The following is a 17,728-nucleotide window of genomic DNA, read 5'->3' as shown; positions in this document are numbered from 1 at the left end:
AAAAGCCTCCTAGTCAACAGGGAAATTTGACCTGAGATAAGAATTCAATGCACATTCAGTTCAGCAGGCTGTCTGATCGAACAGACTGAAAGGTAATCTTTATTATCTCTACTTCAAGGGGCTGGCAATAAGTACCAAGTAATCATCAGATGAACTCAGCATTGGAGTTTGCCTTGTGAATTGACTGCCAAAGAAATTTTTATAGTTTGTCAAGTACGAGTGAAGATACAGAAATTCTTCACACGCTAAAAACTACACGGGGTAATGACAGGGCGGCAAGAAGCTACATCCGTACGTCACCACGCGTCACGACCTATAGCACTTTTTCTTAGTTTTCTTTGAACACACGCGCGATCGTGGGGTGCGGCTCACATGCCCGCGCTGCGACGTGCCATGGTGGCGGGCACATAGCGGCAATCGCGGCGGCCACAGTAACTGTACAGCTCACAATGCTCAAATCGGCCAGTGGCCGTGTCATTCGGGTATTTGACGCAGTTGATTTTCAGTATGTGGCATCATTTGTCGAGAGATCAGGGAGCGATTTCTAGCTGTTTGAAATTTAAGTACAGTAAAATCTCGTTACTACGAACATCAGATTAATAAAACTTTCAGATTAACGAATTTTTTTGAAATCCCTGCCAAAATGCCTATATTGCCAATGTAAAAAACTTTCAGTACAGTCGACGTCCGATTTCCCGGACGCCCCGAAATTCTGGACATGCCTGATTTCCCGGACTCATCTGTGGCACCGTCAAGTTCCCCGTAGAGTCAATGTATTAAAAGTCCGAATTCCGGACGCTTATAGCCTTCGCCATCCGATTTCCCGGACTTTTTACTGTTAACCGCCGACCCAAAGTCACCACCGACGCCGCCATTTTGGTTGTTTTCTTTTCATATCACCATACTCGCATCAGCAGCAACGCCGCACCGCGCCGCGGCTGCTGTAACCTCGAAACCGCACGTGTCAATCCGTGGCCAGCCGTAGCTTAGCCAAGCCAAACCTCACTGTGTTTCGTTCATGTGTTGATTGTCAGCTGTGCCAGCTCTGCGGTCGTGTCTGCGGTTGATCGTTTGCTGCTGCGCGCTACCTTCAGTGATCACGTTTCCCGACCTTCAGCATCCACCGAGTTCCTAGCTGTTTCGTGCTGCGCTTTTCGTCGAGCGGATTCGCCGTTTACAGCAATGGCACCGACTGCTCCTTCGTCTTCGTCCGCGCCTTCGAAGCGCACAAAGCCACCTCGTAGGCTCACGATGACGAACTGCCATCCGCGGACGTTGCCTTCGACGATCTGCGCGCTGGCGGCGTGTTGATTCCAGCCGAGATAACCCTTGAGGGCTTCGCCGACGCTGGACAAAGACCTCGAGCTATGTGCGGAGTTGACCGATGACGAAATCATTCATCAAGTTACGGAGGATTCCGATGACTCCGACACCGAGAACGAAGAGCCAGCATCTACACAGCCAACGAACACGGAGTTGACGCGAGCACTGATGACACTGTCATTGGTGTACAGCGGCAACGTGACGTTGACTGAAATTGAGGCAGACATAATCGCGGGCAAGCGGACCGTGCAAAAGAAAATAAGCGACTTCTTTGCGCCAAGTGCTGACCTATGAGGTAGTGCTGGCCACGTCGTATTTTTTTTTTATAAACGGCTCTTTTCAGAGCCACCTAAACAATGCATTGGCTGAATTGCTATGGGAATCTTGTACTCCGGCTGTGACCCTCTCTGTCAGCGAAAAATACCGACCAAAAATGTGCGTTTTCACGTGCATTCGTTTTTCCGGACGTTTTCGCGGTCCCTTGAGGGTCCGGGAGATCGGACGTCGACTGTACTACGAATTTCAGAATACCGAATATTTCAGATTAACGTACGTAATTTAACCCCGAAATCAACAAGATGCTTTGTTATTACGTTCCGTGAATGTTTCGGTACAGAAATCGCTGAAGCTTACACCTATCATCATCTGCAGCAGATATGCGGCGGGAAAGCCGCTTCAACGGGTGCAGCCACATCAGCGTCGACATCAACGCGAGCGTCACCATCTGGTCAAATTGGTCAAACTGGTCAAACCAAATCAAACAACGTTGTAGGCTTAGTCCCGCTGTTCTCACCACGTTTCCAGTTGCTGTCGTTCGGAGCTGCGAAGTTGAGATCGTGTTGTGCGGTCGCCTTTCTGGCAATGAGTTCTCCTGGCCCCAGCGTTAAAAAGAAGCGACGCCAGTTTTCGCTCAAGGAAAAAGTGGACATTCTCACGGAGCTGAATGCTGGAAAAAAGCAAGTGGACATATGCAGGGAGCGTGATATCGCGCCGTCAACAGTGGCAACGATACTGAAAGATCGGGAGAAGATCGTGAAATTACATCGAGAATCACAGCTGGCTCCCTCAAGAAAACTCTTGCGGCTGGGCAACTACCAAACCGTCGACGACGCCGTCCTCACATGGTTTAAGGATACCAGACAACACGGTGTGCCCTTGTCAGGCCCTGTTATTCAAGAAAAGGCACAACAGTTCGTGGTCGCTTTGGGCACCTCTGGCTTCGACGCAAGTGCCGGATGGCTCTATCGGTTCCGGCAAAGGAATGGCATCATGTGGCAAGTGGCGTGTGGGAAAGAAAAGGCGGCTGATGTCGAAAGTGCGATTGCGTGGCGGAACGAGCGCTTTCAGGAAATCGTCGAGTCGTTCAGTCCAGACGACGTTTTCAACGCCGACGAAACGGCGTGCTTTTATCAGCTGTTACCTGATCGACAATGAACTTTAAAGGTGAAAAATGGAAGGGCGGAAAAAAATAGTGTCTTCGCGTGTCAGTGCTCTTCTGCTGCAATGCCACAGGCACGGAAAAACTCAAGCCTCTTGTTATTGGCAAGTCCGCCAAGCCTCGCTTCTTGAAAAACGTCTCGTTACCTTGCGACTATCGGGCAAATAAGAAAGCGTGGATGACGCGGGAACTGTTCACGCAGTGGCTGCTGCAGTTCGCCAACACAATGAAGAAGAAACAAAACAAGGTTCTTCTAATCGTTGATAACTGCTCGGCACATATGGTGAACGTACGTTTGAGCAATGTGCAGCTTGAATTTCTGCCCCCGAATTGTACGTCTTTGCTCCAACCTTTAGACCAGGGCATAAGATGTGTGAAGGCCGAATTTCGGAATCGACTTGTGCAGCGCCTTCTCATTAGCATACAACTGAAGCCGCCCACGGAGGTCAACATTCGTCGAGCCGCAGAAATGCTGACAGGGTCGTGGTGGAACGTCAAGGCAAGCACCATTAGCAACTGCTGGCGAAAGGCAGGTCTTCTTGAGACTTTGCTTACGCCGCAAGACTGCGAGCCAACGCCACGAGACTGCGATGACGAAGCGGAGCTCGACCCAGAGCTTTGGAATGAGCTTACCGAGAAGCTCCCGGTAGACGCTGCGGTAACCTTTGAGGATTACGTAGACAGTGACTACGCAGCGGCTACATCCGCAGAGCTCACCTGCAAAGAAATTGCGAGTCAAGTGCGTGAGCAAGATTGCTGTAGCAGTGACGAAGACGACGCTGGAGATGCAGAGTCTCGGACAACGGAAGAGACTATTTCCAGCTCGGTTGTTGTGGTGTTCCTTGAGAAGACCCGATCATACCTCGGGTGCTGCAAGGATGTACCTGAAGACATCCTTAGGAAGGTTGCGGACGTGGAGGCATACATTCACCATCACCTGCTTTCTACTCGCCAGAAGAAGATAACAGACTTTTTTAAGCAGTAAATTTTTTCCACTCGGTTCCCAGTGTTTTCGTTCATTGTTTATGCCCCAACACGTGCACCTCCTGCAAAGGTACGTTATTTTCGCTGTTGTGTTACATTACCGACATCATTTTTCAGTGCTACGATATTTCAGAATAATGAATTAAATTCGGCGGTCCCGCGAAGTTCGTTGTAAAGAGATTCTACTGTATAAATTCACTGTTACGTGCTGCATTATAATGTTTGCCTCGCATGTCCACAGAATTCTCGACGACCAATTGACAGCGCTTTCTGACCGCGTTAAAAAAGTGTTGTAGGGTTCCTTTCAGCTATATCCAGGGCTCCTTTGCAGGTGGAGGACATGGTCGACTTCCTGTGCAAGTACATCCAGCACGACGTTGTAGGCCTCATCAGCAACGCGCACCTTGCCTGGGCCGACTGGCTGCGCGAAGGGGTCAAGTCGCACATGTGCCAGACCCTGGCTCGCAAAGTGTCACGTGCCGTCGACTTCGCCAAACTGGGACGGCCAGAGAACCTGTCCATGAGTGAGAAGCCCGCTGCCTATCCGGACTTCATGCAGAAGCACTGTGAGAAGGACACGTACCTGTCCCGCAGTGCGCTCGGCAAACTCTACCGCAAGCTGGGCGGCATGGTATTGGAGAGCGTGGGACCCGTGGCAGACGTGCAGCCCGACTCTCGGCTCATCGTCGAGGGACACGAGGAGCACATGGAAGTCGCGAGGCAAGCTCTGGCGAGGTATCGGCTACGAATCCGGTCACTTCTGGCCACGTACGGCATCACTTCGGAGATAGAGGCGCTATCTGGTGCCGTGATGACCATGGATCCCCGCATCTCTGAGAAGCACGACCACACTGACGTGGCTGTGGTTGTGGAATATCAGGTAAAGTTCATAAGACGTTTCATTTGCTGGGATTTGATACTATACTCAGTTACAGCCTAAGAAAAAAATGTATGCTCTGTCCACAGAATCGCAGCGTGCCTGTCTTTCAGCTGTGAAAGACAGTCACGCTAGCTGGTTGCCGCCCTAACCATAACTACTTTTTCTCTGCTAATGTAAGTACTACGCATATTAAAGGGACCAACAACCAACTTTTATGGTACCTGTTTTCTCTAGCGCAATGGAAAGCTTATCGGTCAGAGTGTCTGATCACGGAATGGTAACGTCAAAAACACTTGGAAACATTTATAATCAGAATTTTTCTATCTGTGGCGTATACACATGTGAGAACACATGCTGCAAACAGTGAGCTGCAGTTTACTGTGCATGCGTGCACTCGTCATGTTCCACTAGCTGCCGCGAATGCAGCGCCACTTCTCAGCGTGCAACTTCTTTTATCTGGTAACCAGTGTAGAATAGAACGTGGATGGATAACAATATACATACTCTAATTTTGAGTAATAATTATGGGGCGCATGATAGCGTGAGACTATGTACAGCAAAGTGATTGACTCCATGATCCAGCTCCAAGGCTGTTCTGCTAGGCTGTGCGACATGCCTTTGTTTTTGTTACTTTTTTACACGATTTAAAACTATAATCCTACTCCCGTCGTGAAAAGGACGCTTGAACCTGTCGCTATATTTCACGGCCTTTTAATTTTTCTAGGATCATTTCTACCAGGTTGTCAGTCCCTTTCAGAGTGAAAGGCTCGTCAATATTAACTCAAACATTACGGTTGGACGATTAGCGATGTCAGAATTCCTGACGACATTTACCAGGGCATTCAAGTTTCAGACCTAAAGCCAGCAACACAAATGTGTCTGTGCGGGAAAGTCAACTATCCGAAAGACACAACTTGTGCTTGACATCACGAAAATGGGTAAGCACTATTGGATCAAGGAGTTATGTGAGTTGTCTGGGACAGGGACATCGATGGCTATGCGTGGAGCCGACATTTTTTCTTAGGTTTAACCGAGTGTAGGCACAAAAGCTTGGATGAAGGCCATTAAAGTGGCTCTGAACCGCACATCTGGTTCGATGACAAAACACGTTCCAAGAAAAGAAGGCAGAGCTGCGAACATATCGGGCAAATTTTGTAGTTGTGTGCGGTGCTAGGAGTTTGCAAGCGTAACAAAATTGAAACACCCTCTTTAAAAATGGCGCGCACTAACGTCGGCTGGCAATTTGCTCTTGTGAGCTGCCACCGCCACTGCTCTTAAAACAGAAGACATCGAGCACAGATAGCATCTCGACTCGCACTTGCTCTCTCTTTAAAAGATGTCACGGCAATACAGTTAAGCCTCGATATGAAAAAGTGGTATCCGTCAAAAGAAACTTTGTTGTACTGCAAAATTCGTTGTATCAAGGTTTTGATATATCAATTTTGTTAGCGATGTCTCTCATACCTGAAACCTTCCAATTTATCTAGACTTTGGATTGTGTATTATGGTAACATTTGTCTCTAAGGGTTTATTTCGAAGGCTACTCTTAAATCTGAACTAATTTACTCCCAAGACTTTTCAGGAATGGAAGCACCCTCGTGGTGCTGTTGTTAGGATCAAAGATGTCAAAAAGTTTTCTTCAACCATATGATACATCATTGCTCTTGGCTTAAATTAAGCAATTATTAAGAGCGGAGCTCTTCAAGCTTTTCATTGCGCTGGGTAGTGCAAACAGGGATCATCTTCATCATGAACCTCTACGCGCTCGCATCATCCTTTTCAACTTCTGGTTTGCTCCCAAAACACGTGTGCCAGTTTCTCTGGTGTGGCCTGTAATAACCCTGATAAATGAGAGAAGAGAAGGAGTACAGAGAGAGAGGGAAAGGGGAAAGAGAAAATCATGGCGAAAAGAAATTCCTGATGAGGTGGTGTGATTCGAACCCGCATACCCATGATCCAAAGGCAAGCGTCCTAACCACTCAGCTATCCAGGCCTGCTAGCAGAGTATAGCATGGACTTGCATAGTATAGTATAGTACAGCAAGGTGGCGGGAAAGGGAAGTGAGGGTGAGGAGGAGAGAAAGGAAGAGGGGAGAGAGTAAAGCACAGCACAGAGAGAAAGAAATAGAAAGAGGGAAGAATGACAGAAAACAAGATAGATATAAAGTGAGAGAAAGAGATAGAAAAATGAAGCAATAAATAAAGAGAAAGAAAGAAGGGCAAGAAGGAGAAACATAGAAAGAGCGAGAAACACATAAAGAAAAATATAAAAATAGACAAAAAATACAGAGTAAACAGAGAAAGAAAAAGAGGGAGAGGAAGAAAGAAATAGAAAAATAAAGAGAACTAAGGCTGCCCAGCTCTGCACTCCCTTCAAGCTTGGTGCCCCTAGTGCGAAGCATCCCGTAATAACTAGTCACGTGACTGAAATTACGTAACATCTAGTCATGTGACTAAAGTCACGTCACATGTCACTAGCCACGTGACTAGAATTGCGTAACGTGACTTAATTAGCCACGTCACTAGAATCATGTAACATCATGTAATTACTCACGTGACTATAAATCTCGTAACATCATGTGACATCTAGTCACATGACTAAAAATCGCGTAACATTTTGTCACGTGATTAAAGTCACGTAATAGCTAGTCACATGACATGTCCCCACCATAAACCTCGTAACAGCTAATCACATGACATGTTCCTACCAAAAACCACGTAAAAGCTAGTCACGTGACTAAAATGACATCACGTAACAGGTAGTCATGTGACATGTCTAGCCAAGTCAAGTTTATTAAATAATGCAGTTGAGTTACATGGTTAGTGTATTACAGCAGGAGGTACCAAAGTTTCAGACCAACTGACGGGGACCTCCTCCTGATAGGGGGACCTCCGAGCTGTGAACATATCGGGCAAATTTTGTAGTTTTGAAAATCAGTTCTGCGGAATCCCGCAAGGTGGCGGAAGGGTTAAGAAAGGGAAAATAGACAGCCACCCATTTGCAGCACGAAGCCACAAGGAAATCCACACGGATTTCTCGGAAAGAAAGCCTCCTAGTCGCCGAAAAATTCGTCCTGGTCCGGGGTTCGAAGTGGGACAAACGCCTTTCCGGGGCGGTCGCTCTACCAATTGAGCTAACCAGGAAGCTAGCAATTGGCAGCGCGAGGGCGAATTCATCGACAACTCGAAGCAACTGGACACATATTGCAAATCAGTTCTGCGGAATCCCGCAAGGTGGCGGAAGGGTTAAGAAAGGGAAAATAGACAACCACCCGTTAGTAGCACGGCGACTCAGAGGCTTTCTTTGTGAGAAATCCGTGTGGATTTCCTTGTGGCTTCGTGCTACAAACGGGTGGTTGTCTATTTTCCCTTTCTTAACCCTTCCGCCACCTTGCGGGATTCCGCAGAACTGATTTTCAATATGTGTCCAGTTGCTTCGAGTTGTCGATGAATTCGCCCTCCTGCTGCCAATTGCTAGCTTCCTGGTTAGCTCAATTGGTAGAGCGACCGCCCCGGAAAGGCATTGGTCCCGGATTCGAACCCCGGACCAGGACGAATCTTTTGGTGATTAAGAGTCTTCCTTTCTGAGAAATCCGTGTGGATTTCCTTGTGGCTTCGTGCTTCAAATGGGTGGTTGTCTATTTTTTTCTTTCTTAACTCTTCCGCCACCTTGCGGGATTCCGCAGAACTGATTTTCAATATGTGTCCAGTTGCTTCGAGTTGTCGATGAATTCGCCCTCCTGCTGCCAATTGCTAGCTTCCTGGTTAGCTCAATTGGTAGAGCGACCGCCCCGGAAAGGCATTGGTCCCGGATTCGAACCCCGGACCAGGACGAATCTTTTGGTGATTAAGAGGCTTCCTTTCTGAGAAATCCGTGTGGATTTCCTTGTGGCTTCGTGCTTCAAATGGGTGGTTGTCTATTTTTTTCTTTCTTAACCCTTCCGCCACCTTGCGGGATTCCGCAGAACTGATTTTCAATATGTGTCCAGTTGCTTCGAGTTGTCGATGAATTCGCCCTCCTGCTGCCAATTGCTAGCTTCCTGGTTAGCTCAATTGGTAGAGCGACCGCCCCGGAAAGGCATTGGTCCCGGATTCGAACCCCGGACCAGGACGAATCTTTTGGTGATTAAGAGGCTTCCTTTCTGAGAAATCCGTGTGGATTTCCTTGTGGCTTCGTGCTTCAAATGGGTGGTTGTCTATTTTTTTCTTTCTTAACCCTTCCACCACCTTGCGGGATTCCGCAGAACTGATTTTCAATATGTGTCCAGTTGCTTCGAGTTGTCGATGAATTCGCCCTCCTGCTGCCAATTGCTAGCTTCCTCGTTAGCTCAATTGGTAGAGCGACCGCCCCGGAAAGGCATTGGTCCCGGATTCGAACCCCGGACCAGGACGAATCTTTTGGTGATTAAGAGGCTTCTTTTCTGAGAAATCCGTGTGGATTTCCTTGTGGCTTCGTGCTTCAAATGGGTGGTTGTCTATTTTTTTCTTTCTTAACCCTTCCGCCACCTTGCGGGATTCCGCAGAACTGATTTTCAATATGTGTCCAGTTGCTTCGAGTTGTCGATGAATTCGCCCGCCTGCTGCCAATTGCTAGCTTCCTGGTTAGCTCAATTGGTAGAGCGACCGCCCCGGAAAGGCATTGGTCCCGGATTCGAACCCCGGACCAGGACGAATCTTTTGGTGATTAAGAGGCTTCCTTTCTGAGAAATCCGTGTGGATTTCCTTGTGGCTTCGTGCTTCAAATGGGTGGTTGTCTATTTTTTTCTTTCTTAACCCTTCCGCCACCTTGCGGGATTCCGCAGAACTGATTTTCAATATGTGTCCAGTTGCTTCGAGTTGTCGATGAATTCGCCCTCCTGCTGCCAATTGCTAGCTTCCTGGTTAGCTCAATTGGTAGAGCGACTGCCCCGGAAAGGCATTGGTCCCGGATTCGAACCCCGGACCAGGACGAATCTTTTGGTGATTAAGAGGCTTCCTTTCTGAGAAATCCGTGTGGATTTCCTTGTGGCTTCGTGCTTCAAATGGGTGGTTGTCTATTTTTTTCTTTCTTAACTCTTCCGCCACCTTGCGGGATTCTGCAGAACTGATTTTCAATATGTGTCCAGTTGCTTCGAGTTGTCGATGAATTCGCCCTCCTGCTGCCAATTGCTAGCTTCCTGGTTAGCTCAATTGGTAGAGCGACCGCCCCGGAAAGGCATTGGTCCCGGATTCGAACCCCGGACCAGGACGAATCTTTTGGTGATTAAGAGGCTTCCTTTCTGAGAAATCCGTGTGGATTTCCTTGTGGCTTCGTGCTTCAAATGGGTGGTTGTCTATTTTTTTCTTTCTTAACCCTTCCGCCACCTTGCGGGATTCCGCAGAACTGATTTTCAATATGTGTCCAGTTGCTTCGAGTTGTCGATGAATTCGCCCTCCTGCTGCCAATTGCTAGCTTCCTGGTTAGCTCAATTGGTAGAGCGATTGGAAAGGCGTTGGTCTCGGGTTCGAACCCCGGACTAGGACGAATTTTTCGACGACTAAGAGGCTTTCTTTCTGAGAAATCCGTGTGGATTTCCTTGTGGCTTCGTGCTACAAATGGGTGGTTGTCTATTTTCCCTTTCTTAAATTTTGTAGTTGTGTGTGGAGCTAGTTGTTCGCAAGCGTAACAAAGTTGAAACGCCCTCTTTAAATATGGTGCACTGGCGTCGGCTGGCTATTTCCTCTTCTGAGCTGCCACCACCACGGCCCTAGGCATACTTAGTACTGCTAGCAAAAACTTAGCCTCTCTGCAAAAGCTTGGCAGTAGCTACCATAAAATCCCGAGCAAGCACCCCCCTTCATTTTTCAGGAGACTTGAAATATGTGCCAATGACCGAGCGAGAGCTCCTCCCTCTCCGCTCTCGCCATTTTCAGTTTCATTCACTGTTTTTATTCACCCAATGAGGGCAAATAACAACAGTAAATGCATGTGTATTCAATAAAGCATTCTATTGGAAGCACGGGTATGCATTCTTTATCCTTAGCGACACTTCCGTCGCCATCTCGAACTGTGATCTGTGACCGCGCAAAAGCCCCCCTCCAAATCTTGCCAGATTATCTTTCACTGTAGAGGGGGGGGGGGATTGAATTTTTATATCTGTGTTTGACTAATTTTGTTTAATTGGAACAAATATTGCTGTAATTGTACTGGCTGGAGATAGATAATCTGTCTTCAAGTAGCAGTAAACTCTGCCGGTTCTCTACGATGCTACGTGCCTGGGCTCTATTTCTTAATGGAGGTTAGTTTTTTGACACATTGATCATTTTGGGGTCAGTATTGCCTAGCCAGGCAAAAGTAGTAAACCAGGCAAAAAAAGCGCTCTCATGTTAGACATCTGTATGTCTTTTGCAGGTCAAGCACATCATGGCACGTGCACGTGACGAATTCCTCGAAGGCCTTGGCACAGATTACAGGGAGGCGAAGCGTCGTGCATCGGCATGGTACTGCTGCGCCTACGAACAAGGCGCGCAGGCCGAAGGGTTTGCCTGGTGCGTGGCGAGCGAACTCGTGCACATTCTGCAGTGCGCAGCTCCGACAGACGGACCAACGAGGGGAAGTATACGAGACCGCGTAACCCACGCCTTGATTCCACGGGAGGACCAGGCGGACGTTCCTTTCAAAACTGCCCTTTTTAACAACGCCCTGAGACTTCTGAAACGTTGGCTCAGGGGCAACAAGGAATTCCTGTGGAACACTGATGGAGACGCGGCGGCTCATTACTTGAAACATGTGGCGCGCGTGTTGCAGAAAACCCTGGAACAGCTCGAGATGAACTTCGGGCTCGCGCGCGTCCGAAAGCAGCCCAGCTTGGTTCTCGTGAACATCCTCAAGAACCTGGTGCTTTTTGTGAATCCCAAAAGTGGCAAGATGGAGTTTGCCTTGGCTGACCTGGCGGAGCGGACGCTCTTCCGACTTCTCTACCCCGGCGAGGCGGTGGAAGAGGACATTCCTCTGGAGTCGGTGACACCTGTGGGACCGACGCAGACGCAGGTCGTGCTGCTGCCAATGAGAGATGACGACGACTTCTTTCTGGCGATAGAGCGACAGGAGAACCGGTTCCGGGGCCTGTTGCGGAAATGGATGCAACTTCAGAAGGTCGCGATTATGATCTGGCAGGATGCTCGAGGCGACTGGTTCTTCAAGCTCATGGTGACCGGGAGCCCGTGGGCACTTGACAGGCTAAAGCAGACCATAATCCACGAGAGATTCCATGACGAGCTCAAGAAAATCCTCTTGGAACACGATGACAAAGACGTGGTTGAAGAAAAGGAGTATTGAATGTGCATTTCACGGCAGGATCATGCCTTTCGCAGCAAGGTGCAGTTTATGTTGTAGAGCCTTTAATGGGTTAATGTGCATAGCCATTAAATGAATGCATTTGGCAAGAGAACTTGCGATGCTAAGTAAATAATTAGCTGTTCCATGATGACCTGAAGAGAATCCATTTGTACAAAGTGTATATCATCAAGCGATACTTCCTTCAACTGGTTGATGAATCTCTTGGCAGGACTGATGCTTTTTGCAGTATAGCTGGTTGTATGGAGCTTTAATAAATTGTTTGCACGGCTGGTAAAGAAGGGCGCGGCAACTGCAAGTTGTTATAAAGTAAACCATTTGCTGTTTGCCAAATCATGCTGAGCTGAGCTCAAAAAAACAGACTAACGGGCTAGTTGGTAGGATATAATTCATGCAATAGTGCTCTTGCCCCGTCCATGTGGTTGGCGCTATTGCATTAACTATACATGAAGGTTTGTTCATATGGTGGAGTTAAGCTAACAAAAGAAATGTCAGGTTGCTTGTGTCATCTTATTCAACCAGGAAACTTCTTTCTGAGAAATCCTTATGGATTTTGTTGTAGTATTATGCACAAACGGGGAGATGGCAAGTTGTTTTTTCATAATCTTAACGCTCCTGCTGTAATACCCGAGTTGCGAACATTTGTCGCACAAAAACCGGAGATTAATAGAGAAAACTAGATAATTAACGAAGGATCATTGTGTTTTAAACTTATTACATCATTTTTCATATGTTCATGTTTTGATGCACTTGATTTAAGCGTCTTGGAGAAATCCAGTTCAATTAGTAAAGTGTGCAGTCTATGACAAGCAAGTTCAAAAAGTTCTGTACAGTCTAAAAAGCAACCTGGTAGATTAGAGTGCAGTACTTGTTGTCCTAATCTTGCTTTTAACTTTTATCATATTGTGGTTTTGGCACATATCCCAGAAATTATTACTACATTATTTATATGCTTTTAACTCTGCATGACATATGCTCAATTTTAGTGCGTTTATGCTGTGCCAACTTGTGTTAAAGGGCCCCTAAACCATCTTCGATAAATCTTTAACATTTCAAGTAAACGCGTGCATTGAGTTCAGAATGCCATCACAATGAACAATGCCAAACGCGGCAGTGCTACGGGCTGCAGGCGCGCCAGAAATTCCTATAAGCAATCCCTTCTCCTCTGTAGAGCTCTCGGTAATCCTCAGCGTTGGCCATGATGTCACCACTCGCGTCTGGTCATGTCAGCAACAAAAACAGTATGTTTGTCTGCTTGCAGGTACGCGCACTCGCCGCTCTCTCCTTCTCGCTCAGTGAGGAGGAACAGTCTGCCAAGAGGAGAGACGAGCCGACGAACAGAGCGTAGTGAAGGAAAGAGCGAAGCGAACTAGGGCCACTTTTGGATCATCACAAGCGTGTAACTCCGATATTACAGCACCATTTCTAAAAATTCTCGCGGCTACGTTTTTGTTGAAGACTCGTTCACAACTGCAACACCACAAATCAATTCTGACCTCTGGGTGGTTTAGGGGCCCTTTAAGACGCAGCAGTCAAAGCATATAGCAGTGTCTTGGTAAACGGAAGTTGCTTAAACGGAACAGTTGCTGTAAGTTGGCTGGTTTTGTGTTTAGCAGCTGCTTATCTTTTTATTACCGAAACTCCTGCTATATGGAAGATATTTTGCTGGTGCCTTCACGTTCTGCTTAGCAAGACTACTCAATATTAAGACTTCATGGTTTCTGTGGAAATTTGAAAAGACAGCTCAGAAGGATGTTAAGAATTCTGATGTCAAATTTCAGAACATCACCTTGTGATGCACAAAGCGAAAAAATAATTTGCTATTTTTACTGATAAACACATCCCTAGTTTTGAGATTTTCAAATATGAAAATGTGGTTGTACCTCTTCCTTGCAGCAAGCACCTCATTAATTTTTATGGGGAGGGGAGGGGGGTGGATTCTTCAGGCTATCGAATCAGTTGTCAAGCTGAGCCTCTGTGTGAGATTATCATGCTCAAGTAGCTTCTGTGTCGGCAATGAAGCTTAGTTGTGCACATTGAAGTGATGCTGGAACCTTGGTGTGCTTTGCACAAGAATTTGCACAAGAATTGTTGAAGATAACAGCCAACCTTCTGCGTAAGATTGGTATGAAATTTACCGTGTGCTTTTATGCGGGTGAGAGCTCCTCAAGATTGGAAGCATTCTGCAAAACCTTCATATATGCTGTCCAGACAGTGATCAGTAAAAACATTTTCAGGCTTGATGTGAGCCTAAAAGTATTACTGAAACAATGTGCACTTCTGAACATTTACCCATGAGTGATGCTTCATTGAAGCATTGTAGAAGTTTGGAAAGAAAATTAGACAACCAGTCAGAAGTTTGTGCGTCCTCACAGCTGCTTTTATTTGAATAGTTGCGTATCAAAATCAACCTAAGGGCAAATTTTGCGTAGTCTCGCTGACAAAGTGGCAGGCGTACCATAGATCAGTTTTGACGATGCCTCAAGAGCTTTATTTTTCAAGATGCCATAATGTTCCACACAATGATAAAATGAGCCTGAAGGTGTGGTCTTGATTTCATACAATGTATGCCATGATTCGTTGAAGGGTTCTGCCTGAGATGTCTAATGTGTTGAAAAAACTGCAGATAAAAAATTGGCAGTTGTTTCTCGGGGGCCCCATAACAAAAGAATTAGTGTTCTCAGCTCAGCCATAAAGGTGTCTGAAAGCCAAACTTCCTGTTCGTGTGAGACCACCTGCGTGCCACCGTGTCCGATTTGGTAGGTGAGAGCGCAAGTTATTCTGGCCACATTAAACATAATTTCAGGACTTATGTGTACTAGGCAGTCTCCTACACAGGCACCACTGTGTGTGCAGGTTATTGTTATGCAATGGGGATATGCTCCATATGTTTGTCGATAGGCTTGTGTCGCAATCCAGTTCTCACGATATTTTGTACAGCATGTACTCCTGTTGTACAAAACGTAGCATTGCCATAGCGACAGTATCCAATTTCCCTCGTAGTGCTATGCTCCAGATGGGAAACCAGCTTATGGAAGTGACATGATAAAGATGTCAATTCTTATGATATATGTGCAGTAGGAGATACTCTTTCGTACGGTCATATGTTCAAGCATCGTTACTGCAATGTGTGCTTGAGCACATGCATTTGCACCTCGTGAACTACGCTCTTTCGTGAAACTATTTTGCACTTTGCTGTAATTGAAATGCTGGAAGTAGAAATGAGGTCCTACTATCGTGCAGTGTTTCTGCATGTGCGCTTCTGATTTCAACACTGCCATTTGGTGTACCATTTTAACAAGATGAACGATTGCACCCGTGACATTGCCATACTTGAATGAGTGATACTTCCTTTTCTGCTTCAAAAAAAGGCAAGGCTTCACGAGTCATACAGGGGCTTATGTATGAACTCTTTTCTTTTTTTTACATGTGTGACATTCTTTTGTTGTGCAATTTTTGCTTTTGGATGAGCCCAGAGCTTCATGGCATTGAATGCCTACCGGTATATTCTGTTGCAGTGTTCAAATGTTAGGCACACTGTGTGCCAAGTGTGTGAAAGACTTGTCAAGTTAGAAGCATTTGTTGCTCACTGTTGACTTTTGCTCCCTTGTTTTCATTAGTGTCTCCATGTTGCCTCAGATTCCAGTGGGGACAGTTACTTATGATTTCAGATGTTTTACATTTGGATGTTTGTCCGAGTCATAAGGCAAAGTCACTCCTTTGTCACGCTATTTTTACAAGGCAATAAAGTTTGTTGCCGTTTTCTATTTTCTGGAATCGTTTATCACAGTTGTGTAACTGACACTTAAGACAAGGGCTAATAGGAACATTAAGGGAACTGAGGATGAGAGATGCGAGGGTGAGGAGTGGAGAGAGTTGAGCATGCCATAGCAAGTGAGAAAGAAGGGGAAGACAATCGAAGAAATAGCGAAAGACGAAGCGAGAAATAGAGAGAAGAAAGAGATTGACAAAGAATCGGAGGAAGGGAGAAATAGAGAAAGAAAGGGAAGACAACAAAAACGTAACGAGCAAGAAAGGTATCTGATTTCGCGCGATAGCGGTTACGGACACCGGCGGTGGCGGACAACCGCCGCACAAAAATTGGCTGCTGTGGTGATGCAGACCCGTAAACAGGCGGGGGGGGGGGGGGGGGGGTGTCCCCGAAATTTTGGTCAAGTAGGTTTTTTGCCAAAAATAATGAAAGTTGGCGTTTTTCTCAAATGGACAAGGTTTTCAGCAAGTGCCCCCCTTCCCCCTGAAAAAAATTCCTGACTACGGGCCTGTGGTGATGTAACAGCTTTCGCTGTAAAATGTCTAGTAAAAGCGCCAAAATAGAAGCTCGAAGTAGCCATGGAGTGAACCTGAAATTTTTGTCGCCAGACAAGGTCGTAAAGTAGCCAATTTGGCGCAATGTAGCCACCAATCGTAACCCTGTGATGGCATCCCAACTCTTGTGCTCGACGTCGACGTACATGACCAGCATGTCGGCGATGCTCTCATTTAGACGCTCGGCGAGGCCATCGGTCTGTGAGTGGTAGGCGCTGGTCCGGCGGTGGCTTGTCTGGTTGTACCCCAAGATCGCCTGAATTAGGTCAGTAGTAAAGGACGTACAGTCGCTACGGAAAATAGCAAATGTGACCGGCGGCCGGAGCGCCAAATTTACGACACGCGGCGCTGTTTTACGTGAGCACGCCGATAGCGAGAATGTCTTTGCTAAAGCAAGGGTGGGCGGCGGACTTTTTCAGGGTAACTGCGATAAAGATACGGTTGCTCGCAACTCCAGTGAAAAAAAAAATGCATAGCCAATCTGCCGATAAGGAATGCACAAGCGTTTATTTAAGATGTGTGCTTTCGGATGGGTCAACAGAGAACCATGGTCTGCTTTCTGCTTGCCACCCCTGCTTTAGAAAATGGAATGTGCATCCACTCTCGCTATCGGCGTGTTCGGGACAACAGCGCCGCATGTCAGAAAACGCTGCCGATCGGTAGTCGAGGCTCCTGAGAACATGCGCGAGCCAAACACAGCGCAGTACGTGACCTGGAATTTACAATTCTCAAATTCAGCTAGAGATCGTTCCCTCTTCTCTCGACAAATGATACCATAAACCCAAAGTACACGGCCATTGGCTGATTTGAGCATCGTGAGCTGCATAGCTACCGTGGCTGCCGCGGGATGCCGCCACGTGATCTCGCGTGCTCGCCATCACACTGAAAGTAAGCCGCGCGTTCTAAGGGGAAAAGTGTTCAAGGTCATGGCGCGCGCTGAAGAAGGGACGCATGTCCTTGCCCCCTTGGCATTCCCCTCCCTGCGTGGCTTTCAGCGCGCTCGCTGGTACGAGAGGAGAGAGAAAGCGCTTGAAGCGTGCGACGAATCCCTGGAACTCCGCTCGTACTTGACGGATTGTAAACATTTTTGCGGCAGTCGATTCGTGAGGCAATACGCTCTTTTACCGAAGCCATTCGATGATTACTTAGTAAATGTTGCAAGGCCCCTTTAAGCTTTTCGTTGTGCTGAGTGGCGTACGTGACCAGAAAGCTATCGTCATCATTAACCGGCACGCGCTCTCTGCCTCGTCTTCTTCCTCTTCTGATTCGCTTCCAGAACACATGCGCCACTTTTTCCGGCGTGGGGTACAACAACTCTGATGGGCGAAAGAACGAGTACAGAGAGAGAGAGAAAGGGAAGAAAGAGAAAATAGAAAGGCAGAGAAAGAAATAGAGATGCGAGAGAAAGAAATAGAAAAAAAAGAGAGAAAAGACAGAGATGCAAGTATAGCAATATATAGTAT

General features: G+C 47.0%; 2 protein-coding genes across 3 annotated transcripts; both read left to right on the top strand.

Moving 5' to 3' along the window:
• Window positions 1-2,939: 2,939 nt before the first annotated feature.
• Window positions 2,940-3,746, top strand: LOC119405757 (tigger transposable element-derived protein 6-like). The gene has a single exon (XM_037672591.1). The coding sequence runs from the start codon at window positions 2,940-2,942 to the stop codon at window positions 3,744-3,746; it is 807 nt and encodes a 268-aa protein (XP_037528519.1).
• A 327-nt stretch (window positions 3,747-4,073) lies between these two features.
• On the top strand, window positions 4,074-15,434 carry LOC119406035 (uncharacterized). 2 transcript variants are annotated; one of them, XM_037672884.2, is made up of 3 exons: window positions 4,074-4,625; window positions 10,995-11,960; window positions 13,201-15,434. In XM_037672884.2, exons 1-2 carry the CDS (start codon window positions 4,086-4,088, stop codon window positions 11,919-11,921), a joined length of 1,467 nt encoding a protein of 488 aa, XP_037528812.1. In that variant the 5' UTR covers window positions 4,074-4,085; the 3' UTR covers window positions 11,922-11,960; window positions 13,201-15,434. The 2 variants fall into 2 exon arrangements, with proteins under 2 accessions (XP_037528812.1, XP_049275243.1); XM_049419286.1 differs by having other exon boundaries at window positions 10,995-15,434.
• The last annotated feature ends 2,294 nt before the right edge of the window (window positions 15,435-17,728 follow it).

The sequence above is a fragment of the Rhipicephalus sanguineus genome, chromosome 9, assembly GCF_013339695.2.
Source record: "Rhipicephalus sanguineus isolate Rsan-2018 chromosome 9, BIME_Rsan_1.4, whole genome shotgun sequence".
Classification (NCBI taxonomy): domain Eukaryota; kingdom Metazoa; phylum Arthropoda; class Arachnida; order Ixodida; family Ixodidae; genus Rhipicephalus; species Rhipicephalus sanguineus.
The sequence above is the reverse complement of the archived record's forward strand: the minus strand, read 5'-3'. Positions and strand labels throughout refer to the sequence as shown.